The 26,983-nt window shown below is 47.3% G+C and overlaps 1 protein-coding gene across 2 annotated transcripts in view; it reads right to left on the minus strand.

Moving 5' to 3' along the window:
* Positions 1 to 15,544: 15,544 nt before the first annotated feature.
* The window catches only part of VSTM2B (V-set and transmembrane domain containing 2B), a 38,641-nt gene continuing 27,202 nt past the window's right edge, over positions 15,545 to 26,983 (minus strand). For both annotated transcript variants that reach the window (XM_003275037.3, XM_030820288.1), the window contains one exon: positions 15,545 to 16,012. In XM_003275037.3, coding sequence (XP_003275085.1) covers positions 15,924 to 16,012 — 89 coding nt within the window. In that variant the 3' untranslated portion in view covers positions 15,545 to 15,923. The remainder of the gene's footprint in view (positions 16,013 to 26,983) is intronic.

A 26,983-nucleotide genomic window follows, 5' to 3' on the forward strand; every position in this document is an offset into this window, starting at 1 on the left:
TCTGGGAAGTGAGGAGCGCCTTTGCCCAGCCGCCCTGTCTGGGAAGTGAGGAGTGCCTCTGCCCGGCTGCCTATCGTCTGGGAAGAAGTGAGGAGCGTCTCTGCCTGGCCGCCCCGTCTGGGAAGTGAGGAGCGCCTCTGCCCGACCACCCACCGTCTGGGAAGTGAGGAGCGCCTCTGCCCGGCCACCCATCGTCTGGGAAGTGAGGAGCGCCTCTGCCCGGCCACCCATCGTCTGGGAAGTGAGGAGCGCCTCTGCCCGGCCACCCCGTCTGGGAAGTGAGGAGCGCCTTGCCCGGCCACCCATCGTCTGGGAAGTGAGGAGCGCCTCTGCCCAGCCGCCCCGTCTGGGAAGTGAGGAGCGCCTCTGCCCGGCTGCCTATCGTCTGGGAAGAAGTGAGGAGCGTCTCTGCCTGGCCGCCCATCGTCTGGGAAGTGAGGAGCGCCTCTGCCCGGCCACCCCGTCTGGGAAGTGAGGAGCGCCTCTGCCCAGCCGCCCCGTCTGGGAAGTGAGGAGCGCCTCTGCCCGGCTGCCTATCGTCTGGGAAGAAGTGAGGAGCGTCTCTGCCTGGCCGCCCCGTCTGTGAAGTGAGGAGCGCCTCTGCCCGGCCGCCCCGTGTCTGGGAAGAAGTGAGGAGCGCCTCTGCCCGGCCGCTCCGTCTGGGAGGTCTACCACGGAGGCCAGAAGCAATGTGGGAGCTGGACGTGGTGGCTCACGCCTGTGGTCCCGGCACTCTGGGGGGCGAGGCGGGTTGATCACTTCGGGCGAGGAGTTTGAGATCAGTCTGGCCAACTTGGCGAAACATGAAAAATACAACAGACAAACCAACCAACCAACTCAGTGACAACAAAACAGGTCTACCCCGGAGTCATACTCTAATTTTTCCTATTTTCCTCCCTTTCTGATCCTTTATCCCACTTTCTTTTTCTTCCTCTTCCTTCTCCCTCTTCTTTGTCAAATAGAGGATTGAGTTATTATCACTGATCCATATAAAGTCCCTCTCTCATTTATTTTAACTCCCACCCCCCATTTCTATTCCCTGACTTCCCATGTGTAACCTTCCTAATATGTTTGATACGCATCTTTTTGTTTGTATGTATTTTTAGAAAATGTTTATTGTTTTTGTGTGCAAAAAAAATTAATAAAAAAAAAAAAGAGTGAGGGTCCCTCTGGGGTCTCTTTTGTAAGGACACTAATCCCATAGAGCCTTCATGATGGAATGACCTCCCAAAGGCCCTCACCTTCTTGTACCATCATTTTGAGGGTTATGATTTCAACATATGAATATTGGGAGGACATAAACATTCAGATCATAACCCCACCCTGATGCGCAGGTGAAATTCCACACTTGGGTTCCATGAAGCTCCCCCATATCCTGATATACTACCCTGGCTAGCCTAGGCTGGCTTGAGCTGGCTCTGGCACTGCAGCTAACCATGTCAGCTGGGGATCTGGGCGGCACCCACGGAACCTGCCCCGTTCCCTTCCACTGGGGAGAATCTCCTGGTGGTGGTAGTGGAAAGGGGTGTCAGGAGCTCAGGGGAGGTAGGTGGCACCAAGGGAGCTGGGCAGCACCAAAGGAGCTGGGTGGGCCAGTCAGGAGACGCCACAGCCAGGGCCATACAGCAGAGACAGTTCAGCAAACCAAGCCCCTGCCCCTGGGGACCGGCAGTGAGCTGCTCCCCTCACCCTTGCTCCCCTCCAGGGGAACCCGGTGGCTCAGGCATGAGTCAGTGCTTGTCCCAGAGGCGGCCTCGGGGATGGGGAGGCCACCTCTGGCCACTTTGGTTCCCTCCTGGATCTGCCTCCCTCCAATCTGTGCACACCAAGAGCATGGTAATTCCCCAAGGAAACACCCAGTCTATGTGAGGGAAATGGATGCCGGTATCACACAGCTGCACAGTCTGTGTTCTCATCAGAGCCTGGGGCAAGGACAGAGGGGGAAGTCATTTATTTGGGGGTCAGTCTAGAAAGTGGGAGAGGAGCAGTGAGTGTGAGCCTGGAAGAAGAAAAAGCCAAGAAAGGATGTGCTATGGAGCTCGCTGCTTGGGCAACAGGGGTGTGGCTGTACACTGAGGAGCAGGCACAATGCCTTCTGGAAGGACTTGCCTGCGGACAGGGAGATGCAGACATTCACCTGTGGGACCCTCCAGGAGTCATCCAACTGCAGTGTGCTTCCATGGAGGCTGATCTTGAGCCAAACAGGCTATATGGCTTAGAGGAAGCCCAGGAGGGAAAATCAGAGAGGCGCGGGGTTCCCCCTTGAGTAATCTCTTTCTCCTCTAGAGGAGCCTGTGTCTGTCCTGGAAGCTTCCACCCCAGCTGGGGCTGAAGTCCGAGAGGGCTGAGGGAATGTCATGCATGGCACAAAAAGATTCTGCTATAGTCAGGATACAGCTAAAGGTCACATCTCTAGCCCTGAGTGCCTGAGTAAGCCAGGTTGTGGGAAGATAGTAGATGCCCCCTCATTGGAGTGGCTGAATCATTATCTTGAGGGTCATTTGCATATGATCTTACAGCGAAAATTCCCCTTTTCATCTTTACCAGTGACATACATTGGGAAACCAAGAACTTCATAGCAACAAGCAGGGAAAAAATCTCAACTTTCTCTCTGGTTTTTACGGATTTCTATTTTGTAGAAAATGTACAGTGTAGCATGCCAAACTCTGTACGCCTCTCTAATAAATAAAAACCAGTAGCTAAAATATTTCCTGCTTGATGGATCATTTTCTTAGTCCCCGCCTCATAAAATTTAGGGGGCAAATGGCAAATTTCTCATTTATTGGACTGATTTTAGTTTTCCGACAAGGTCAACAAATGCATCCCGTGGCTCTCTCTGACTATTCATTTGCAAAACGTTCACCCAGCCCTGTTTCTGTTGTCTCGGGTGAGTCTCTGTGCACGGAGCAGCCCGGCTTTGGCAAGGCTAAGAGCTGACGTTTCTCTAGTTTCATCTGCCCAGAGTTTTCCTTGTTATTTTTGATTTGTGGCGGCTTACCCCACACATCTGTCTCCATCATGACAGGTGCCCTCTGATTCACGCGGTGCAGCCCGTCTCTCCCAGGCACCGCCTGCTGGAGCTGCTCAGGACGCACCACTCTCCAGGGCTGACTCAACCTTCTGCATATGCTGCCTGTCACAATCCTGTCCCGAGATTTATCCACGCTCTTGAGTGGGCTCCGAGACTCCCACACGGGCTGCCTGTGGCTCAGATACCCCAAGACTCACTGGCTCTTGTTTCCACGTCTCAACATGCCTCAGAACGAGATGCAATGAGGCTGCCACTTCTGGTGACAGCCGCTAGTGAGAAAGGATTGACTTTTGCCCAAACGACAGTGGCTCTGGTTGTAGGGGAGATCCAGCTGTCTGTGTCTAATAAGACTCTCCGAGCATCAGGGAGAGACGAGGAGGCCTCTTAAGACCCAGCTCAAATGCTACTTGAGCTCATTTCCACAAACATTTGATAAGTCCCTGCTATCTCCCCCACCCCCACCCATCACAATGAATTGTTTCCCTTCCTGAGTCCCTTGCTAAACTCCCTACTGTGGGTCTCACAGTCCAGCTTGAATTCCACTTAGCTGTGGAGGTGTTGATTCTTCTTACCAGACCACCAGCTCCCTTACCGGGGGTTAGGCGGTGATCCTTGCATACTTTATCTGTTTCTTCCTGTACAGGGCTGTTTATGGAGTAGTGATCAATGTGTGTTTGCTGAATGAATAAATGTAGTTAATGTCCAGGTGCTGCAGAGCTTTGGGGGTCCATGGTCCCAGAGGCACCCCACATTTCTAGCCTCTCCTTCCCCTGAGTCCTGGTTACCACCAGGACAACTCTTGGTGGGCCATCTCTTGGTGTAGTGGGTGTGGTAGGGGACCACCCACCCAGAGGTGCCTCAAGCTCCCCACCCAAGTGATGTGCTCAGAGCCTCCATGCTCAGTTATCAAAGAACGAGGACTAAGTAGCATGTTCCCGGAGAGGCTCTTTTTACAAAGCAAATGTTCTTCTGAAAACAGGTGGAGAGTTACATCTTTATGAAGTGAATCTTACATTTTTGGGGGGTGGAATTGTCTTTTGTTAAATTAAAAATATTTTACTGCTTTTATCTTGTTACAGAAGTAATAAATGTTCATCACAGAGAAGCCAGACCTCAGTCAGGCATTAAAGTATCTACAATCCCACTTACATAGAAACATAAACTTTTAACACCTTGGTGTCTAACCTTCTAAATCATTATTCATACTTATGTGTGTGCTTCTCTTTCTCTGTGTAATAAAATTGGGATTCAGATCCTATTTTAAACATGCTACAGGAGCTTGCTATTTAAAGGCATTCTGAAGTGAATCCTTTTGAAATGTGAATAATTCCTTGGGGATTTATTTGTGCTGTTGGTTCAGGCAAAATCCAGAAGTCATAAAGTGTTTATGGGTGAGGGGTAAAGGATGTCTGATAATCTTTGAACCTTTGTCTGTCTCTGCCTCTATATCCATTTATCTGTCCATCAATTCGTCCATCCATTCGTCCATCCATCCATCCATCCATCCATCCATCCATCCATCCATCCATTCTCTATTAGCCTATCATATATTTCCTAATTGAGTGTTGAGAGATTGACATAAAGACAGGCAGGAAAGCCAGGGCTGGGTTGACTGAGTGCCCTCCGCAGGGAGCCTCACATGTGCAGCGCCACCTATTTATGGCATTCTCCAAGGACTGGATTACACGGCGAAAGATTAACATCCCTGCTGCACAAATTAAAAATGCTCTATTATTTGCAGCATGGAACGGACTAGCTGAAGATCAGCATCTTCTCTTTGAGCAACATTAATTGAATGTCTCTCAGCCTGAACCCCTCGCTGTATTGATTTGAATTAATTATTTGTGCATTTGTAATCTCCTGGTTTCCCCAGACCAGGAGTGCCCCACATGGCAAGGCTGCATGGCTGCCTCCTCCCAAGCTGCCATCCCTAGTCTGGAAGCCTTTGACAGTTCTAAGGACAATTAATCAGTCAAATGGAATCAGTTTTTGCTGATAAAGGAGAGCCTTCCTTGTAAAACTGACATCCCATTTTATGGGAATTAATGTTTTGAAAAGTGACCGTGGTCTGTCTTAGTTAAAAGCACCAATTCATTAGGGCACAGTTTGGAGAAACCATGGCAGGTGGAGGTGGGGGGGGGCGGGGAACAAAATTTTGCCATCAAAGAGCTTAGAAATGAGTCCGTGAAGGAGGCTTAAGCAATAATGGCCACGTCTTTTGGTATTTAGGGAGCAGAAAGATGTCTGGTCGCAAACAGGGAGTTAATCGGTTATGCAGATAAGAGTATGTTAGTAGATTGTGTTTTAGACACACAGCAGACCTTCTTTCAAAGCAAAACCAGACCATTTTGTATACTATAATTTACCAAAATAAAAAAGCACAGAAAAATCTTGCACAGAAAAAGAAAGCGCAGGTTATCTGCAATCTACTTTAACTTCTTTGCTGTGACCTTAAATCAAAAACTGGATACATGTTGTTCGAAAACATCAATTACTTGCTTCAAGAATGGGATTCTGGTTAACCCTAAAACTTCTTTTGCTTCAGCTCTCTTTCAGAAACACTCTGAATGGCGACCATTTTCTCTGGGCCTGTGAGGCCAGTACAGTGACCACAGCTGGCTGAGGCTGCAGAGGGTGAAGGCAGGGTAGAGCCAGGGGAAGGACCTCCTGGAGTATCATGGGGGCAGCTGTTACTTGGAACCCACCAATTGTCACCACATAGGAATATGAGCCCCGTGTGGCTGCATATTGTATTTTTTTCAGGAGAAGCCAGAAATTTGGGTTTTTAAAACAAATTTTAAGTGTATGTGTGTGTTTGTTACATAGGCATATAACGTAATGCTTGGGATTGAGCTTCTAGCAAACCCACCTCCCAAACAGTGAACGCTCTACCTGATAGGTAATTTTTCAACCTTCACTTCCTTCCCACTCTCCTGGCTTTTGGAGTCCCCAGTGTCTGTCATTCTCATCATGTCCATATGTATGTACCCACTGTTTAGCTCTCTAATCAGTGAGAACATGTGGTATTTGATTTTCTGTTTCTGAATTAGTTCACGTAGAATAATGGTTCCTAGCTCCATCCATGTTGCTGCAAAGGACAGGAGAAATTTGGATGTTTACATGAGACTTTCTGATATTGTAAAATAACGAGAAACATTCCTGTGAATGTCAAACATGGCATGTCTGCAGCCAGATGCAGCTTGAGAAGGGCCAGTTTGCAACCTCTGGGTGGGAGATGGAGTTAGATGTGAATTTGTCTTGGGGACTGTGGAAAGGAAAAGTTGGTACTTTGTTTTTGTTTTAATATAAGTCCTGGATAGGACTGTATCATTTTTTCCTCTCCCCCTGCCCCCCTTTTTTTTTTTTGAGACAGAGTTTCGCTCTTGGCCCCCAGGCTGGAGTGCAATGATGTGATCTTGGCTCACTGTAACCTCCGCTTCCTGGGTTCAAGTGATTCTCCTGCCTCAGCCTTCCGAGTAGCTGGGATTACAGGCACCCGCCACCACGTCCAGCTAATTTTTGTATTTTTAGTAGAGACAGGGTTTCAACATGTTGGCTAAGCTGGTCTGGAACTCCTGGCCTCAAGTGATCCACCCACCTCGGCCTCTCAAAGTGCTGGGATTACAGGAATGAGTCACCGCACCTGGCCATTCATTCATTTTTGATAACACGAGATGTACCCTAACTCATCACTCAGTTTGAAAACTAAGAGTTTGATGATGACCTTCATCCAGTTGTGGGCTCCTTACACCTCTGCTTCCCCACACCAAGGTAACCACGGTCCTGTATCCATCTTCACCTTTCCATTGCTTTCCTTTGAAGACAGTTTTATCTTAGCTACGTGTTTTCTTAAGAAGTCTATCTGTCCATCCATCCATCCATCCATCCATCCATCCATCCATCCATCCTCCCTCTATCTGTTGGTTTTAGTTTGGATTTAACTTTATGACAAAGGTATTATACTGTATGTAATCTTCAGGACTTTTTTCTTTTTTCTTTTCTTTTCTTTTTTTTTTTTTTTTTTTGAGACATGGTCTCACTAGGTTGCTCAGGCTGGAGTGCAGTGGTGCTATCAAGTCAAAGCTCACGGCAGCCTTGACTTCCGTGGCTTAAGTGATCCTCCCACTTCAGCCTCCCATATGCTACCACACCTGGCTACATTTTAAAAATTTTTAATAGAGACAGAGTCTCACTATGTTGCCCAGGCTGGTCTTGAACTCCTGGGCTCAAGCGATTCTCCCACCTCAGCCTCCCAAAGTGCTGGGATTACAGACGTGAGCATCCTGCCCTTTTTGGGGGTTTTCCTCACTAATAGATGCTAAGGCTCAGTGTTTTGTTGCATGTTCTTTGCAGATGATTCATGTTGACCCTTGATGGAGTAGCTGGTGTCATGTTCATATAATCGTGAGAACTTTCTACAGCATCTGCATCCTCTCTCCTGTAGATGGGAACTCATCAACTCATCTGTTTCCAGTGTATTGAATGGGGCTGCCTTGAAGTTTTTTTTTTTTTTTTTTTTTTCAAATGTTCCCCGGAGCACAAGAGAAAGAGATTTTGCCACTAAGGATTGGAATCTCTGGGTCACAGTATGTGAATATTCACTTTTAACAGTTAGTGCCAAAGTGTTTTCCAGTGAGGTTGTATCAATTTACACTCCCACAGTCACCCACAGTCAATGTTTAGGTGATCTTGGAGATGGACAACTTCTCTAACACTTGGTATGTCAGACTATTATTTATTTTTACTTTTTTAGAGATACGGTCTAACTCTGTCACTCAGGCTGGAGTGCAGTGGCATGACCACAGCTCACTGCTACCATGAACTCCTGGGCTCAAGGGATCCTCCTGTCTCACCTTCCTGAGTAGCTGGGACTACAGGCTTGCCATCATGCATGGCTATCTTTAATTTTTTTGTTTGCAAAGACGGTAATATGGTTTGGATGTTGGTCCCCTCCAAATCTCACGTTGAAATGTGATCCCCAGTGTTGGAGTTGGGGCCCGGTGAGAGGTGTTTGGGTCATGGGGTGGATCCCTCATGAACGGTTTCGTGCCATCCCTTTGGGGATGAGTGAGCTCTCCTTCAGTTAGTTCACTTGAGATCTGGTTGTTTTAAGAGTGTGGCACCCATCCCCTCCTCGTCTCTCTCCTCACGGCTCTCCCCTCCCTGGCTCTCACTTCACCTTCCACCACAAGTGAAATCTTCCTGAGACCTCACCAGAAGCCAAGCAGATGCCAGAATCATGCTTCCTGTAAAGCTTGCAGAACCATGAGCCAAATAAACCTCTTTGCTTTATAATTTACCCAGTCTCAGGTATTTCTTTACAGCAATGCAGTAACAATGGACTAACACAGATGAGATCTTGCTATCATGCCAAGACAGGGTCTGGAACTCCTGGTTTCACATGATCCTCCTGCCTTGGTCTCCCACAGTGCTGAGATTACAGGCATGAACCACGGCAACCGGCCTTTGTCAGACTTAAATTTTTGATAATTAAGTGGGCATAATCATTGTGGCCTTGATTTGCATTTCTCTCATAACTATTGAGTCTGAAAACCTTTTATATTTTTTTCTGGCCATATTTTCTCTCCCATGATATGGTGGTTCACATCCTTTGTCCATCTTCCCATTGTACTTTTTGTGCATTTCTTTTTTTTTTTTTTTTTTTTTTTTTTGAGATGGAGTCAACTTGCTCTGTCGCCCAGGCTGGAGTGCAGTGGCACGATCTCGGCTCACTGCAATCTCCGTCTCCTGGGTTCAAGCAATTCTCCTGCCTCCGCCTCCTGAGTAGGTGGGATTACAGGCATGTGCCACCAGGCCTGGCTAATTTTTGTATTTTTAGTAGAGACGGGATTTCACCATCTTTGCCAGGATGGTCTCGAACTCGTGACCTCAGGTGCTCCACCTGCCTCACCTGTGTGAGCTGTGGGCGGCAAGCCACCCAGGCGCCAAGGCAAGAGACTGAGGACACGAGCTGTTCCAGTATAATAAAATATAAAACAAGAATAGTTATACCAGATATAGATCTTAGATATGATTATATATGAATATCATTAATCATTAGTTTGTAGGAATTACTCTTTATTCCAATATTATAATAATCCTTGCTCTATAATCATAACCTAGGAAAAACCAGGCCATACAGAGATAGGAGCTAAGGGGACATAGTGAGGAGTGACTAGAAGACAAGAGTGCGAGCCTTCTGTTATGCCCAGACAGGGCCACCAGAAGGGCTCCTTGGTCTAGCGGTGACACCAGCGTCTGGGAAGACGCCCATTGCCAGGCGGACGGTAGTCTAGCGGTAGCGAAAAGTATCAAGGAACAACACCTGCTACTTAGCAGACTGGGAAAGGGAGTCACCTTTTCCCTGGGGGAGTTTAGAGAAGACTCTGCTCCTCCACCTCTTATGGAGGGCCTGACATCAGTCAGGCTTGCCCGCAGTTATCCGGAGGCCTAACCATCTCCCTGTGATGCTGTGCTTCAGTGGTCACGCTCCTAGTCCGCCTTCATGATCCATCCTGTACACCTGGCTCTGCCTTCTAGATAGCAGTAGAAAATTAGTGAAAGTACTAAAAGTCTCTAATATGCAGAAATAATGGCATAAGCTGTCTTTCTCTTTGTCTCCTCTCTCTCTCTCTGCCTCAGCTGCCAGGCAGGGAAGGGCCCCCTGTCCAGTGGACGTGTGACCCACGTGACCTTACCTATCATTGGAGATGACTCACACTCTTTACCCTGCCCCTTTGGCTTTGTATCCAATAAATAACAGGGCAGCCAGACATTCGGGTCCACTACCAGTCTCCGTGCATTGGTGGTAGTGGTCCCCCGGTCCCAGCTGTCTTTTCTTTTATCTCTTTGTCTTGTGTCTTTATTTCTACACTCTCTCGTCTCCGCACACGGGGAGAGACCCGCCGACCCTGTGGGGCTGGTCCCTACAGTGAGCCACCATGCCCAGCCTGTTTTTGCTTTTCTTATTGATTTCTAGGAATTCTTTGTACATGTTTGATAGTAATCCTTCCTTGGGTGTATTTTGTAAGTCTCTTTTCACTTTCTTTGTGATGGTTTTTGATAAACAAATGCTCTTTGTTATAATGTAGTCAAAATTGTCCATATTTTCCTTCTTTTTTTTTTTTTTTTTTTTGAGACAGAGTCTTGCTCTGTCACCCAGGTTGGAGTGCAGTGGCACAGTCTCAGCTCACTGCAACCTCTGGCTCCCGGGTTCAAGCAATTCCTGCCTCAGCCTCTGAAGTAGCTGGGACTATAGGTGTGCACCACCACACTGCGCTAATTTTTGTATTTTCAGTAGAGATGGGGTTTTACCATGTTGGCCAGGCTGGTCTTGAACTCCTGACCTCATGATCCACCCACCTCGGCCTCCCAAAGTGCTAGGATTACAGGCATGAGCCCCCATGCCCGGTCCATATTTTCTTTTATAATTACCGCTTTTTCAGTCTCATTTAAAAAATCATTTCTAACTTCAAAATCTAAACGAGACCACATATATGCTTTCTACTAAAAGTCCACTTACCATTTCTCCCTTTTAAACAATCAGGTACAGGGAACACATGTGATCTTTGTTGGGTCTTTGCTAGTTGGTGGCAAGTTAGGCTTGGTGTGAAGTCATGTTTTCTATGACTTGAAATATATTTTTGGTGCTCCTTGGGTCTTTGTCATTTAAAAGGGGTCACCCCTGGTGGTGTTTCCAGACTCTACCTCATGTTGTGTCTGCAGCCACAAAGTGGGGCAGGTCCCTCATAATCGTTGTGGGTTTTCCATGTGTTTCTAGGGCCCCTGGCATGAGGTAAAAGGTGTATTTATGCTGTGGTAGGGTGTGCAGGTTCTTCTTGGCTGATGAAGGCAGGGAGCCCAGAGGGGCAGCAGCTCCATTCTGGGGAGACAGGGTGCCCAGTTGGCTGAAGTTTCCTCAGTGCTGCACCATTCCTGCTGCTGCAGCCTTAGTGAGAAGGAAAGCAATGGTGTTCTAAAGCAGCAGCTGCTACATACAGGTGTGTGCATGCATGTAGGGGCAAATGCACCAAAGCCTCTGGCCACCTGTTTCCCAGGAAAAGCAGGAGTTGCATCCTCTGAAATGCAGGCAAAATGAATGCCCAGTGTCACCCAAAGTGGGGATGGGCCCACTGGAAGAAGCAGTGCAAAAGTAGGCAAGAACTCGCCGGGTGCAGTGCCTCACATCTGTAATCCCAACTCTGGGAGGCCGAGGTGGGTAGATTACCTGAGGTCAGGTGTTTGAGACCAGCCTGGCCAACATGGTGAAACACTGTCTCTACTAAAAATACAAAAAAATTTAGCCGGGTGTATTGGCGGGTGCCTGTAGTCCCAGTTACTTGGGAGGCCGAGGCAAGAGAATTGCTTGAACCCAGAGGCAGAGGTTGCAGTGAGCCAAGATCATGCCACTGTACCCCAACCTGGGGGACAGAGTTAGACTCCATCTCAAAAAGAAAAAAAGAAAAAGCAAGAACTGTTCCCCTGGCTGGCAGGGGCAGAAGTCCATTTAGCCACAAGCTCAGCAGCTCACAAATGGCTGTTTGCTGTATTCCAACCAACGGCAGGCTTGGATCCGACAGAGCTGTTGTTTTCTGAGCCAGAGCTGTAACCAGGAATGTGGGGTTGAAACAGAACTGAAACTCAGAATGCTGCAGCTCTGCTCATACCACCTCCCATCAAATTCTGGGAATTCCTGTCCTTCCTTCCAGGCTATGCCCCTAAATGTTGGTGGCTGCCTGGAAGACGCAGGTGGGTCAGCACCACATGAGGGGCTAGAATCAGGGACAATCCACATCACCAGGCAGAGCAGGGCTCCTGCACGGGGGTCTGGGCTTGGCTTGGTCTCCCCCTGCCCCCACCCTGGCTGCCCTCCTTCTCTTCCCTGCTGTCACTCAGCCCCGGGCTGGGGTGGAGTTTGCACTCCCTCTGGACTCCTGTCCCTCACTTTGGAGTTAGTTGCTACACAGACCCACAGCTCCACAGTCCCTTCAAGCAGGCGGGGGTCCTCTCAGCCTGCACCCGAGCTCCCGAGGCCGCCCACAGTGCATTCTTCCCAAACCGAAATAAATTGTCTTGTTCTCCAACCCCAGCCCATGTCTGCCAAGGCTGAAAGCAAACTCCAAAGGGAAAGGCAGTTTTGGGAGTGAGCACCACGCCACGGTTTTTGTTTCTGGAGGGCGCTTCTCTCTTCTGGTTTATATGCATTCCATAACACGCAGTGCAGGCTGAGCGTTCTTTGTCCTCATTCTTGGAGTGCGTGGGACCCCAGAAAGCACGAGCCCGGACCCCGTGGATTGGCACTGCGGACACTTAGGGGTGCACTTTACTTCTTTCTTTGTGTCCGGGGCCCTGGACCAGCGGGACTGCCGGCAGCTGCTCCATGGGAGCCTGGGTCCAGAGATTTGCCTTGGCTTCCAGACCCGCGACAGCCCCAGTCTCAGTTCCATTAACTTCTGCTGGAGGCCTGGTTCAGCCTCCCCTTCAGGGAACTTGCTCAGCCTCATGCTCAGCTTCCCACCTGGAAGTGCTCTATCCCCAGGAGGCAGATATGAGGAATAATTTTCTGTGTTTGAGGGGAATCCTCTTTGTGCAGAAAAAACTGGTTTCTCCAAAGCACACCTGTTCCTCTCACCAGGGCCCATCACACCAGCCCTTCTCCTGTGCCCATCACACCTGCCCCTCCCCTGTGCCCATCACACAAGGCCCCGCCCCTGTCCCATCACAACTGCTCCTTCCTCTGTGACCATGACACCAGCCCCTCCCCTGTGCCCGTCACACCAGCTTTTCCCCTGTGCCTATCACAGCAGTCCCTCCCCTGTGCCCATCACACCAGCCCCTCCCCTGTGCCCATCACACCTGCCCTTCCCCTATGCCCATCACACCTGCCCCTCCCCTGTGCCCATCACACCTGCCCCTTCCCTGTGCCCATCACACCAGCTCCTCCCCTGTGCCCATCACACCAGCTTCTCCTCTGTGCCCATTACACCTGCTCCTCCCCTGTAGCCATTACACCTGCCTTCTCCCCTGTACCCATCACACCAGCCCCTACTCTGTGTCCATCATACCAGCCCTTTCCCTGTGCCCATCACACCTGTCCCCTCCACTGTAGCCATCAAACAAGGCCCCGCCCCTGTACCCATCACACCTGACCCCCTTCCCTGTGCCTATCACACCTGCCCCTCCCCTTTGCCCATCACACCAGCCCCTCCCCTATGCCCATCACACCTGCCCCTCCCCTATGCCCATCACACCTGCCCCTCCCCTGTGCCCATCACAGCAGTCCCTCCCCTGTGTCCATCACACCAGCGCCTCCCCTGTGCCCATCACACGACTTCTCTGTGCTCATCACACCAGCCCCTCCCCTCTGCCCATCACACCAGCTTCTCCCCTGCGCCTATCACACCAGCCCCTCCCCTCCCCTGTGCCCATCACACCAGCTCTTCCCCTGTGCGTATCACACCTGCCCCTCTCCTGTGCCCATCACAGCAGTCCCTCCCCTGTGCCCATTACACCAGCCCCTCCTCTGTGCCCATCACACCTGTCCCCTTGCTGTAGCCATCACACCTGCCCCTCCCCTCTACCCATTACACCTGCCCCCTCCCCTGCACCCATCACTCCAGCCCCTCCCCTGTGCCCATCACACCCGCCCCCTCCCCGTGCCCATCACACTTGCCCCCTCCACTGTGCCCATCACACCTGCCCCTCCCCTGTACCCATCACACCTGCCCCCTCCACCGTGCCCATCACACTTGCCCCTCCCCTGTGCATATCATGCTAAAGGTTGGGAGCTTCCAGGCTGGGACCTGACCACCTGTGTTTGTACAGAGGCATCTGGTTTTGGTGATGGGGAATGACTCCCCAGCCCTCCATCCCCTGGAACGATCGGTACAACGTCACCCTTACTGACACATTGTCCCGGTTCCACTGGTATCCAGGAAGTACGGTTTGCTCTCCAGCACACTGGGCCAGTATTTAACATGACATTAGCTGCTGCAGTATTGAGTTAACTATAAAAGGAGATGATCCTTCTGGACAGAATCACTATCCACCAGACAGAGTGATTAAACTTACAGCTCGATTGGTGCTGATCAATATAAAGGAAATGTGAAACAAGTTAATGTACCCATCAGAAACAGCCGTCTGGACGTTCTCTCCACACAGGCCTCCCCAGACATCAGCTCCATCCTGGAGGTCTCTGTACACGCGGGACTGTCCAAATGCACAATTACTCCTCCCCTGAGCTAAATACAGTCGATCAACTACACACTGAGCCAATCAGGACAGGCTGGGTTATGCTGCAATAACGCCCGAAGATGGGTAGGTGAAGCGGCCATGGTGGACTCCTCATAGGGCTGCAGGATCCAGCGCTGGCCACAGGGAAGGCTGTGTTCATCGCAGTCACTCAGGGACCTAGGCTGGAAGAACACGTGCTGATGTGAACGCTGCGAGTCGTCACGTTAGAGGACAAGTGCTTTGGAGGATCGCACTAGCAATCCTGTGCCTTGGACTAGAAGCAATGCGGATCCTTTCTGTTCCCAGCTCATGCGCCAGAGCTGTGGCCCTACCCGCCACAGGAGGCCGGGAAGCGCTATCCTGCAACGGGCCTGGCCAGAGGAGAACGGAAGTATTTGGCGAACGACATCAATGACAACCACACTTATTGAAACCGCAGGTGTTAAAATGTGGCTGGGTTTTAAACAAATCCACGGGCTCCAGCTATCTAATGAGATGCTGTCTTAGAATGAAGTATACATAGTAGCCCCCACCCAGGGCATGCCCGTTTCCGTAGGACATGTGTAATCTGCCCCAAACTTATGAGTTTCAGAGGCTCAAAGCAATCTTCAGATGCACGGGAAGGAGTGTGGCAAGCCCTACTTTCTCTCCAAATTCCCCCTTCAAACTAGCAGCAAAGCTAACCACAGTAAATACACCTTGACATACAATCTCCAAGTGGGCAAATGAATTGCATGATTCATTGAAACGAAGTGGGGGAGGAGTGGTTCTTGACTTATTTTACACCTCCTCCTAGCGATCTCCTTTCCTTCAGGACCCAGGCTGGGGGCTCGTCTCACTGCGGCCTCCACGAGGTGCCCTGTCCCTAGGGGAGGCTGGGCAGGTGCTCCCATCTGCTCAGCGTGATCTCAGCCAGGTGCCCTGGGCTGTCCTCCACGCCGGGTGACACCCAGCCAAAAGTGCAGCTGGCGTCAGAGCACAGGAGGGGACGGCAGGCAGCCAGGCTGCAGTGGGCACCAACGCTTGACATTCATACATGGCTGTAGAAAGGTTATTTCAAAGTTGTTTTTTATTCAACTGTTCTTCAGCAATATACAATACAGTTTATAAACAAGTGTCTGACCTTGTTTCCAATCTTTATTTAAAAATAAATATTATTGACTGAATTTTAATTAGGATGTGTCTTTTTTAATCAAAATGCCTCAAAAGAAATAATTTAATAAAAAAGAAAAGCCCCCAAAGAAAAAAAGTAAATTAAAAAAAATCCTAAACACAATAATCTACTAAAAATATTTTGCTTTGTCAAAAGGCTTTGACCCCAACATTTGTACATATTATCCTAAAGATAACTGCTCAACAGTTCGTGCAAAATGAAGACTTGGAGGGAAAATGTGGAAAAGAAGACTACATCGAAGTAGAGAAATCATTGATTCCCACGCAGACTGCATGGGCCAAACTCCAAATTATTTGGAAACTAGATGCATTATTTTAGGTGTTCTACATTTGTGTAACTTCCCCAAAAATATGATTTATTTATTTTCTGTGTGGACTTTTCCATGCGTCTCTCAGTCTCTCTGTGTCCATCCAGCGACGTGGTCCTCACCAAGGGCCCCGGGCAGGTCACGTGTGGCCTCTGAGATGCTCGGGTTGGCCTTGTCTGTCAATGTCCCACCAGCAGGCGCAGGAACTTATGCAGAGCTAACAGAAGCAGGGACAAGAGCGGGTCTGTGGTGTAGCTACGGCCGGTGCCTGCAGGGGATGAGAAAACCGGCAAGGTTAACACCTGAGTCACAAGAACCTAGGAGCTCACGGCAGACCAGGAGCAGTGAGGCTTCCCCAGGCTGGGGCCACTCACGCTTAGCACCCAGCTGGAGGCTGGTGCATGGTGGCTGCCTTGGTTTAATGATAAAGCATTTTGTTGCTGCTGTTTGTAATTTACAGACCACATACTTTAGGATCCTAGTGAGATCAGACACAAGTGCCTGGCCTGAAGTGGGGTGTGACAGCTCTAATGTCCAAGTCATTACCTTATTTTAATAAAAAGATGATATGAGCTGGGTGTGGTGGATTACGCCAGTAATCCCAACACTTTGGGAGGCTGAGGCTGGAGGATCACTTGAGCCCAGGAGCTTGAAACCAGCCTGGGCAACATAGTGAGACCCCATCACAACAAAAAATAAAAAATTAGCTGTGTGTGGTGGCATGCACCTGTATTCCCAGCTGCTCAGAAGGCTGGATCGCTTGAGACCAAGAATTGGAGGCTGCAGAGAGCTGTGATCTCACCACTGCACTCCAGCCTGGGAGACAGAATGAGACTCTATTTCAAAAAAAGAAAAAAAAAAGACAATATGATTCCTTCTCTCCAAATACATGCTGCAAAATGTCCTCATCATTTCCCGCCCTGCTTGTCCTCCTCCTCCATGAAGTCTACATGATTGCACACAATTCTGTCCCTTGTGCATCCCGGCATCCCCTCCATGCCCCTGCCTAAACTGCACAGCTTCATACTCCCAGGCACCCTGTCTCGGGCATCCTGATGCTGCTGTGTGTAAGTCTTTTTTCCCCAGCAACCTTGTCTGTCCACCCTTTGGGTTGCAGTGTGGAGCTGAGAAATCGCAGGTTGGTGGAGATGAGTGGGTTGGGGTCTTTGAGGAATGACCCCAGCAACATCTGGGTCACTCCCACCTGTCTCTCCAATGTGGTCATAACCTGGCCTCTGGCCTGCCATGGATGCCGTAACACCTGTGCCTCACCCTGCTTCGCCTGGGTCCCCCGCCTGGCTCCCCGTCGGTCCTTAGGGTCTTCATCTGTTTTAAGGCCTCCCATGCAACTGGGGAAAGCCCACCCATAAACCCCGGGCTTCTCACCTGGAAAGTGGGATGCTCCCTCCAGGGTTATGAGAGGAGCAAGTGTGGAAGCACCCTGCACGCTCCTTGGTGCTGCCAAAACCCCCTGGGGACATCAGTGCTACTTGCTTAGAGTCAGCGGCATGAGTGGAAGCCGTTTCCAGCCCCGCCCTGCTCACCTGCACCATCCGGAGGTCTCTCTCCTCCCTTCTCTTGACCCTACCAGCTGGGCTGCAGCCCCATGCCTGTGAGGAAACCCTACCCTGTGTCAATTTTCAGTAGTGCTTTCACTCCGCCACTGCAGCCAGGATGGCTGGTTCTCTCCAGCCTTAATAAACAGAGACTTGAGGCTTCCCTGACAAGGCTGGGCCTGAATGCACAGCTCTCCTCTCTTCAGGTAGCAGCACCCTTAGTCATTCCTATCCAAGGCATCTCCTGCTCCTTAATTCTCCCTGCTCTGGCCATAGCTGTCTGTGTCATGGAGTACATGTCCTGGCCCCCATCATCCTCTTTTTGCAGAAGGAGGAGGTTGTACAAATCATCTGGCCTGAAAGTCTGGGATTCCACCTGACCACTGTGGGAAACACAGGCTGTATTCAAACATCTGAATGCAAAGTGTGTTCAAACATCTGAATGCAAAGTGGGTGGTGCTGTCCAAGGGGCAGGTGAATTGTCCATAGACCATCGCTTCTGCACACAGTGCAAGGCCCCGGCTGAGAAGCGTTAGGACAGCAAAACTCCAGGTGTGCAGACCTTCCTCTCCAGATCTTTATGCTTCAGGCAGTTGTCCTTCCTGGCCCTCCTGCAGCACAGCTCAGGCCGGTGCTCTGCCTCTGGGCCCCTTTTGTGGGAAGAATCGTCCTGCGGTTGCCACTGCGAAGACTCCAATCTGCTCTCATTCCTTGCTGTCGGGCATCACTGGGAAGGATGACGGGAGGATGTGATGGACGAGCTGATGGATGCCCAGGTGCCTGGGTGGAGTTCACCGAGGCTTGGGTATGTGGAAAGTGGGGATCCAGCCAGGAGAGCAGGGTACTGCCTCCTGGGTACTTCACCCACAGCCACACTGGGCCCATGGGTCTCACAGATATCCTGGCTCTGATTTATTTAATTAATTAATTGAGATGGAGTTTCACTCTTGTTGCCCAGGCTGGAGTGCAATGGTGCAATCTCAGCTCACTGCAATCTCCACCTCTTGGGTTCAAGCGATTCTCCTGCCTCAGCCTCCCAAGTAGCTGGGATTACAGGCGCCCCACACCACGCCCAGCTAATTTTTTGTATTTTTAGTAGACATGGGGTTTCACTATATTGGCCAGGCTTGTCTCGAACTCCTGGCCTCAGGTGATCCACCTGCCTCGGCCTCCCAAAGTGCTGGGATTACAGGCCTGAGCCACCACACCTGGCCTTTTTAATTTTTAATTTTTTTTATTTTTTTGAGACAGAGTCTCACTCTGTCACCCAGGTTGGACTGCAGTGGCGTGACCTCAGCTCACTGCAACCTCCGCCTCCCAGGTTCAAGTGATTCTCCTGCCTCAGCCTCTCGAGCAGCTGGGATTACAGGTGCTGGCCACCATGCTTGGCTAATTTTTGTACTTTTAGTAGAGATGGAATTTCATCATGTTGCCCAGGCTGGTCTCAAACTTCTGACCTCAAGTGATCTGCCCACTTCGACCTCCCAAAGTGCTGGGATTACAGGTATGAGCCATCATGCCTGGCCCCCGGCTCTGATCTTTAGGCTTCTGCAAATCCTGACACGAAGGCAGGTGCAGGTAAGACAGAAATAATCTGCATGAGGTGTTTAAAGGTGGATGCACTTGTGCATGGAACTCCAGGCCCTCAGGGTACGCAGTGGCAGGGGAAATGGCTAACAGGAGGGTGAGCCTGACAACGTGAACCTTGCCTGGTGCCCCATGGGACCGTTGGCATGGAGATTTCAGGAGACATTTAAAATTGCCTCTAAGTACTCCCAACTAGTCATTGGCACTATCACAGCCTCACCTACTCATGTTTAAAAGGTTTTAAATTGCAGGATTTTCAAAACACTGTTGATTGAAATAACCAGCCTGCCACTTTGTGCTGGGCCAGGGTGGGGCCTACAGTGGCAGTGGGGCTGCAGCGTTGGCTCCTGGAGGCTGATGCCTGGGGAGGGTTCACCCAGGGTCTGCTGTGTCTCTGCTGGTGGATGTCTGTACGGGTGGCCAGGGTTTGGCTCCTGGATGACACTTCATTCTCTCCCTGGCCTGGCACTGATGTTGGGGTGGAAGGGAACCTAGAGAAGTGGGATGGTGCAGTGGGGTGGCACTGGAGAGATGGGCTTCCAAGCCTAGTCCTATTTCCAGCTTGCTATATGACCCAGGGCAACATTCTTCACCTCATAAAATGGGATGTGCATGGCTCCATAAAATTAATATGTGCATGGCATTTCTCATTGGGCAAGGGTCCAGATTAAGCAATATCATAGTGGTTGATTGCAAAAATGGCTACAAGTCCCCCTTCGCCATCCCAGCATCGCTATCATAGTGCCCTCCCACACTGACTCTGGGCTTGGCCACATGACTTGCTTTTGCTGATGGAACATTATCGGGTGTGAAGTGAGCAAAGGCCTGAAAAGTGCTTGTGCACTGAGGTTTGCCCTCTCTCTTGTGCCTCCTAGAACCCACTGTCACATGAACAAGCCTGGGCCAGCCTGCTGCAGGATAAGAGCCATGAGATGCCCTAGTGGACATCCCTCTAGACCAACCTGGCCTCAATTGAATTAGCGGCCGATCACAGATGTATGAATGAGCCCAACAGACCAACAGAAGAATCGCCCAACTGAGCCCGGCCCAAATTGCTGAGCCACAGAATCCTGAGCTAAAAACAGCTGTGGTGTTCTGCCAAAGCCATTGAGTTTTGGGGTCCCTCATTATGTGTCAAAAGCTAACAATACAAACATGTAAACAACAGCGCCTCAAACAGAGTCAAGTGCCATGCAAATAGATATTACAGAAAAGGGTGACATAGCTTCTTCTCTAAAAGGGCTGGAGAATAATCTTTCTCAGGTTGTGGATTTCCTTCTCTCAAGAGGAAAATTTTCCAAGCTAGAGCCAGCAGGGCAAACTGTCTCCTCAGCCACCTACTTATTTATTTAAAATATTATTATACTTTAGGTTCTGGGATACATGTGCAGAATGTGCAGCTTTGTTACATAGGTATACACGTACCGTGGTGGTTTGCTGCACCCATCAACCCGTCACCTACATTAGGTATTTCTCCTAATGCTATCCCTCCCCTAGCCTCTCAACTCCCAACAGGCCCCAGTGTGTGATGCTCCCCTCCCTGTGTCCATGTGTTCTCATTGTTCAACTCCCACTTATGAATGAGAACATGCAGTGTTTTGTTTTCTGTTCTTGTGTTAGTTTGCTGAGAATGGTGATTTCCAGCTTCATCTATATCCCTGCAAAGGACATGAACTCATCTTTTTTATGCCTGCATAGTATTCCATGGTGTATATGTGCCACATTTTCTTTATCCAGTCTATCATTGATGGGGATTTGGGTTGGTTCCAAGTCTTTGCTATTGTGAACAGTGCTGCAATAAACATATGTGTGCATGTGTCTTTATAGTAGAATGATTTATAATCCTTTGGGTATATACCCTGTAATGAGATTGCTTGGTCAAATGGTATTTCTGGTTCTAGATCCTTGAGGAATAGCCACATTGTCTTCCACAATGGTTGAGCTAATTTACACTCCCACCAACAGTGTAAAAGCGTTCCTATTTCTCCACATCCTCTCCAGCATCTGTTGTTTCCTGACTTTTTAATGATTGCCATTCTAACTGGCGTGAGATGGTATCTCATTGTGGTGTTATTTTTATGTTTCTTTTTAAAAGATTTTTATTTTATTTCAAGTATTGGGACACTTGTGCACGATGTGCAGGTTTGTTACATAGGTAAACATGTGCCATGGTGGTTTGCTGCACCTATCAACTCATCACCTGGGTATTAAGCCCCACATGCATTAGCTATTTATCCTGATGCTCTCCCTCCTAACCTCCCAACTGACAGGCCCCAGTGTGTGTCGTTCCTCTCCCTGTGTCTATGTGTTCTCATTGTTCAGCTGCTACTTATTAATGAGAACATGCGGTGTTTTGTTTTCTGTTCTTGCATTAGTTTCCTGAGGATAATGGCTTCCAGCTCCATCCATGTCCCTGTAATGGACATGATCTCATTCCTTTTTATGGGTGCATAGCATTCCATGGTGTATACATACCACATTTTCTTTATCCAGTCTATGATTGATGGGCTTTTGGGTTGATTCCATGTCTTTGCTATTGTGAATAGTGCTGCAGTGAACATATGTGTGCGTGTATCTTTATAATAGAATGACTTATATTCCTCTGAGTAAATACCTAGTAATGGGATTGCTGGGTCAAATGATATTTCTTGTTCTAGGTCTTTGAGGAATCACCACACTGTTTTCCAAAATGGTTGAACTAATTTACATTCCCACCAACACTGTAAAAACACTCCTATTTCCCCACAGCCTTTCCAGCATCTGTTGTTTCTTGACTTTTTAATAATCACCATTCTGACTGGTGTGAGATGGTATCTCACTGAGGTTTTGATTTGCATTCTCTAATGATCAGTGATGTTGAGCTTTATATATATATACATATACATATATATATACATATACATATATATATACATATACATATATATGTATATATATATATACATGTTTGTTGGCTGCATAAATGTTTTCTTTTGAGAAGTGTCTGTTCATGTCCTTTGCCCACTCTTTAATGAGGTTGTTTTTTTCTTGTAAATTTGTTCAAGTTCCTTGTAATTTCTGGATATCAGACCTTTGTCAGATGGATAGATTGCAAAAATTTTCTCCCATTCTATAGGTTGTCTGTTCACTCTGATGATAGTTTCTTTTGCTGCACAGAAGCTCTTTAGTTTAATTAGATCCCATTTGTCAATTTTTGCTTTTGTTGCAATTTGCTGTTGATGCTTTTGTCATGAAATCTTTGACTGTGCCTATGTCCCAAATGGTATTGCCTAGATTTTCTTCTAGGGTTTTTATAGTTTTGGGTTTTACATTTAAGTTTATTTTATTTTATTTATTTATTTATTTATTTATTTATTTATTTATTTTTGAGATGGAGTTTTGCTCTTGTTGCCCAGGCTGGAGTGCAATGGCACCATCTCAGCTCACTGCAACCTCCACCTCCCGGGTTCAAGCAATTCTCCTGCCTCAGTGCCCTGAGTAGCTGGGATTGCAGGCATCCACCACCATGCTTGGCTAATTTTTTGTATTTTTAGTAGAGACGGGGTTTAACCATGTTGGTCAGGCTGGTCTTGAACTCCTGACATCAGGTGATCCACCCACCTCGGTCTCCTAAAGTGCTGGATTACAGGTGTAAGCCACCGTGCCCAGCTTACATTTAAGTCTTTAATCCATCTTAAGTTAATTATTGTATAAGGTGTAAGGAAGAAGTCCAGTTTCAATTTTCTGCATACAGCTAGCCAATCTTCCCAGCACCATTTATTAAATAGGAAATCCTTTCCCCATTGCTTGTTTTTGTCAGGTTTGTCAAAGATCAGATGGTTGCCGATGTGCGTCTTATTTATTAATAGAATAGTTCTCTATTCTATTCCATTGGTCTATGTGGCTGTTTTTGTATCAGTTTTTGTACCATGCTGTTTGGTTACTGTAGCCCTGTAGTATAGTTTGAAGTCAGGTAGCATGATGCCTCCAGCTTTGTTCTTTTTGCTTAGGATTGTCTTGGCTATATGGACTCTTTTTGGGCTCCATATGCATTTTAAAATAGTTTTTTTTTTAATAATTCTGTGAAGCATGTCAATGGTAGTTTAATGGGAATGGCATTGAATCTATAAATTGCTTTGGGTAGTATGGCCATTTTCACAACATTGATTCTTCCTATCCATGAGCATGGGATGTTTTTCCATTTGTCTGTGTCCTCTCTGATTTCCTTGAGCAGTGGTTTGTAGTTCTCTTTGAAGAGATCCTTCACTTCCCTTGTCAGCTGTATTCCTAGGTATTTGATTCCCTTTGAAGCAATTGTGAATGGGAGTTCATTTGTGATTTGGCTCTCTTTTTGTCTATTGTTGCTTGTCTATCACAGGAATACTTGTGATTTTTGCACAATGATTTTGTATCCTGAGACTGCTGAAGTTGCTTATAAGCTTAAGTCACTTTTTGGCTGAGACAATGGGATTTTCTAGATAGAAGATCATGTCATCTGCAAAAAGAGACAGTTCAACTTCCTCTCTTCCTACTTGAATACCCTTTATTTCTTTCTCTTGCCTGAGTGTCCTGGCCAGAACTTCCAATACTATGGTGAATAGGAGTGGTGAGAGAGGGCATCCTTCTCCTGTGCTGGTTTTCAAGGGGAATACTTTCAGCTTTTGCCCATTCTGTAGATATTGGCTGTAGGATTGTTGTAAATGGCTTTCATTATTTTGAGGTATGTTCCATCAATACCTAGTTAATTGAGAGTTTTTAACATGAAGGGATGTTGAATTTTATTGAAGGCCTTTTCTGTGTCTATCAAGATAATCATGTGGTTTTTGTCTTTCATTCTGTTTAGAATTATGTTTTGTGCATCCCAGGGATGAAGCTGACTTGATTGTGGTGAATAAGCTTTTTGATGTGCCTCTAGATTTGGTGTGCCAGTATTTTATTGAGTATTTTTGCATCGATGTTCATCAGGGATATTGGCTTAAAGTTTTCTTTTTTTTTTGTATCTCTGCCAGATTTTGGTATCAGGATGATGCTGGCCTCATAAAATGAGTTAGGGAGAAGTCCTTCCTTTTCAATTGTTTGGAATAGTTTAGGAAGAAATGGTAACAGCTCCTCTTTGTATCTCTGGTAGAATTCAGCTGTAAATCCATCTGGTCTCAGGCTTTTGTTGGTTGGTAGGCTATTTATTACTGCCTCAATTTCAAAATTTATTACTGGTCTATTCAGGGATTCAACTTCTTCCTGGTTCAGTCTTGGGAGGTTATATGTATCCAGAAATTTTTTCATTTCTTCTAGAGTTTTTAGTTTATTTGCATAGAGGCGTTTATAGTATTCTCTGATGGTTGTTTGTATTTCTGTGGGGTCAGTAGTGATATCCCCTTTATCATTTTTTATTTTCTATTTGATTCTTCTTTCTCTTCATCTTTATTAGTCTAGCTAGCAGTCTATTTTATTAATTTTTTCAAAAAACTAGCTCTTGGATTCATTAATTTTTTGAAGGATTTTTCATGTCTCTATTTCCTTTAGTTCCACTCTGATCTTGCTTAACTATTTCTTTTCTTTTACTAGCTTTGGAGTTTGTTTTCTCTTGGTTCTCTAGTTCTTTTAGCTGTGATGCTAGGGTGTCAATTTGAGATCTTTCTAGTTTTTTGATGTGGGCATTTAGTGCTATAATTTTCCCTCTTAACACTGCTTCAGTTGTGTCCCAGAAATTTTGGTACATTGTCCCTGTTCTCATTGATTTCAAATAACTTCTTGATTTCTGCCTTAATTTCATTATCTACTCAGAAGTCATTCAGGAACTAGTTGTTCAATTTCCATATAGTTGTGTGGTTTTGAGTGAGTTTCTTAATTTTAAGTTCTAATTTGATTGCACTGTGGTCTGAGAGAATGTTATGATCTCAGTTCTTTTGCATTTACTGAGGAGTGTTTTACTTCCAATTTTGTAATCAATTTTAGAATAAGTGCCATGTGTCACCAAGAAGAATGTATATTCCGTTGTTTTTGGGTGGAGACTTCTGTAGCTATGTATCAGGTCCACTTAATCCAGAGCTGAGTTCAAGTCCTAAATATCCTTGTTAATTTTCTGTCTCAATGATCTAATATTGACAATGGGGTGTTAAAGTCTCCCACTATTATTGTGTGGGAGTCTAAGTCTCTTTGCAGGTCTCTAAGAACTTGTTTTATGAATCTGGGTACTCCTGTATTGGGTGCATGTATATTTAGGATAGTTAGCTCTTCTTGTTGAATTTATCCTTTTTACCGTTATGTAATGCCCTTCTTTGTCTTTTTTGATCTTTGTTGGCTTAAAGTCTCTTTTGTCAGAAACTAGAATTGCAACCCCTGCTTTTTTCTGCTTTCCTTTCGCTTGGTAAATTTTCCTCCATCCCTTTATTTTGAGCTTATGTGCGTCTTCGCATGTGAGATGGGTCTCTTGAATACAGCACACCAGTGGGTCCTGACTCTTTATCAGCTTACCATTCTGTGTCTTTTAATTGGGGCATTTAGAGCTTTTACATTTAAGGTTAATATTGTTATGTGTGCATTTGATCCTGTCATCATGATGCTAGTTGGTTATTTTGCAGACTTGTTGACATAGTTGCTTCATAGTGTCATTGGTCTTTGTACTTCAGTGTGTTTTTGCAGTGGCTGGCAACAGTTTTTCCTTTCCATATTTAGTGCTTCCTTCAGGAGCTCTTGCAAGGCAGGCCTGGTGGTGACAAATTCCCTCAGCATTTGCTTGTCTGAAAAGGATTTTATTTCTTCTTTGCTTATAAAGTTTAGTTTGGCTGGATATGATATTCTGTGTTGGAAATTCTTTTAGGAATGTTGAATATTGGCCCCCAATTTCTTCTAGCTTGTAGGGTTTCTGCTGAGAGGTCCACCATTAGTATAATGGGCTTCCCTTTGTAGGTGATCTGGCCTATCTCTCTGGCTGCCCTTAACATTTTTTTCCTTCATTTCAACCTTGGAGAATCTGATGATTATGTGTCTTGGGGTTGATCTTCTCATGGAGTATCTTTCTGGGGTTCTCTGTGTTTCCTGAATTTGAATGTTGGCCTGTCTTGCTAGGTTGGGGAAGTTCTCCTGGATGATATCGTGAAGTGTGTTTTCCAACTTGGTTCTGTTCTCCCCACCTCTTTCAGGCACTTCAATCAGTTGTAGGTTTGGTCTTTCTACATAATTCCATGGGTCTTGGAGGTTTTGTTCATTCCTTTTCATTCTTTTTTCTCTAATCTGGTCTGCCTGTCTTATTTCAGTGAGATAGTCTTCAAGCTCTGAAATTCTTTCCCCAGCTTGGCCAATTTGGCTATTGATATTTGTGATTGTATTGTCAAGTTCTTGTGTTGTGTTTCTTAGCTCCATCAGGTCATTTCTCTTCCTCTCTAAACTGGTTATTCTGGTTAACAGCTCCTGTAATGTTTTCTCATGTTTCTTAGTGCAGCAAAGTTTGTTATTACCCATCTTCTGAAGCCTACTTCCGTCCATTCATCCATCTCAGCCTCTGCCCCATTCTGTGCTCTTGCTGGGGAGGTGTTGCAATCATTTGGAGGAGAAGAGGCACTCTGGCGTTCTGAGTTTTCAGTGTTTTTTCATTGATTCTCATCTTTGTGAGCTTATGTAGCTTCAATCTTTGAGGCTGCTGGCCTTTGGATGGGGTTTTCTTGCAGGGACTTTTTTTTGTTGATGCTGTTGTTGCTTTCTGTTTGTTTGTTTTTGTTTTAACAGTCAGGCCCCACTTCTGTAGGGCTTCTGTGGTTTCCTGGGGGTCCACTCCAGACCCTATTCACCTGGGTTTCTCCCACACCTGGAGGTGTCATCAGTGGAGGCTGCAGAATAGCAAAGGTGGCTGCCTGCTCCTTCCTCTGGGATCTCCATCCCAGAGGGGCACCAACCTGATGCCAGCATGAGCACTCCTGTATGAAGTGTATGGTGACCCCTGTTGTGGGGAGTCTTGGTCAGCAGGCATGGGATCTGGTACTGCTTAATGAAACACTTTGGCTCCCCCTTGGCAGAGGGGGTGTGCTATGCTGGTGGGGATCCCACTTGTCCAGACTGCCCAGATTCCTCAGAGCCAGCAGGGGAAAAGACTAAGTCTGCTGATCTGTGAAGACCGTGGC

This window comes from Nomascus leucogenys, chromosome 10 (genome assembly GCF_006542625.1).
Source record: "Nomascus leucogenys isolate Asia chromosome 10, Asia_NLE_v1, whole genome shotgun sequence".
Lineage (NCBI taxonomy): Eukaryota > Metazoa > Chordata > Mammalia > Primates > Hylobatidae > Nomascus > Nomascus leucogenys.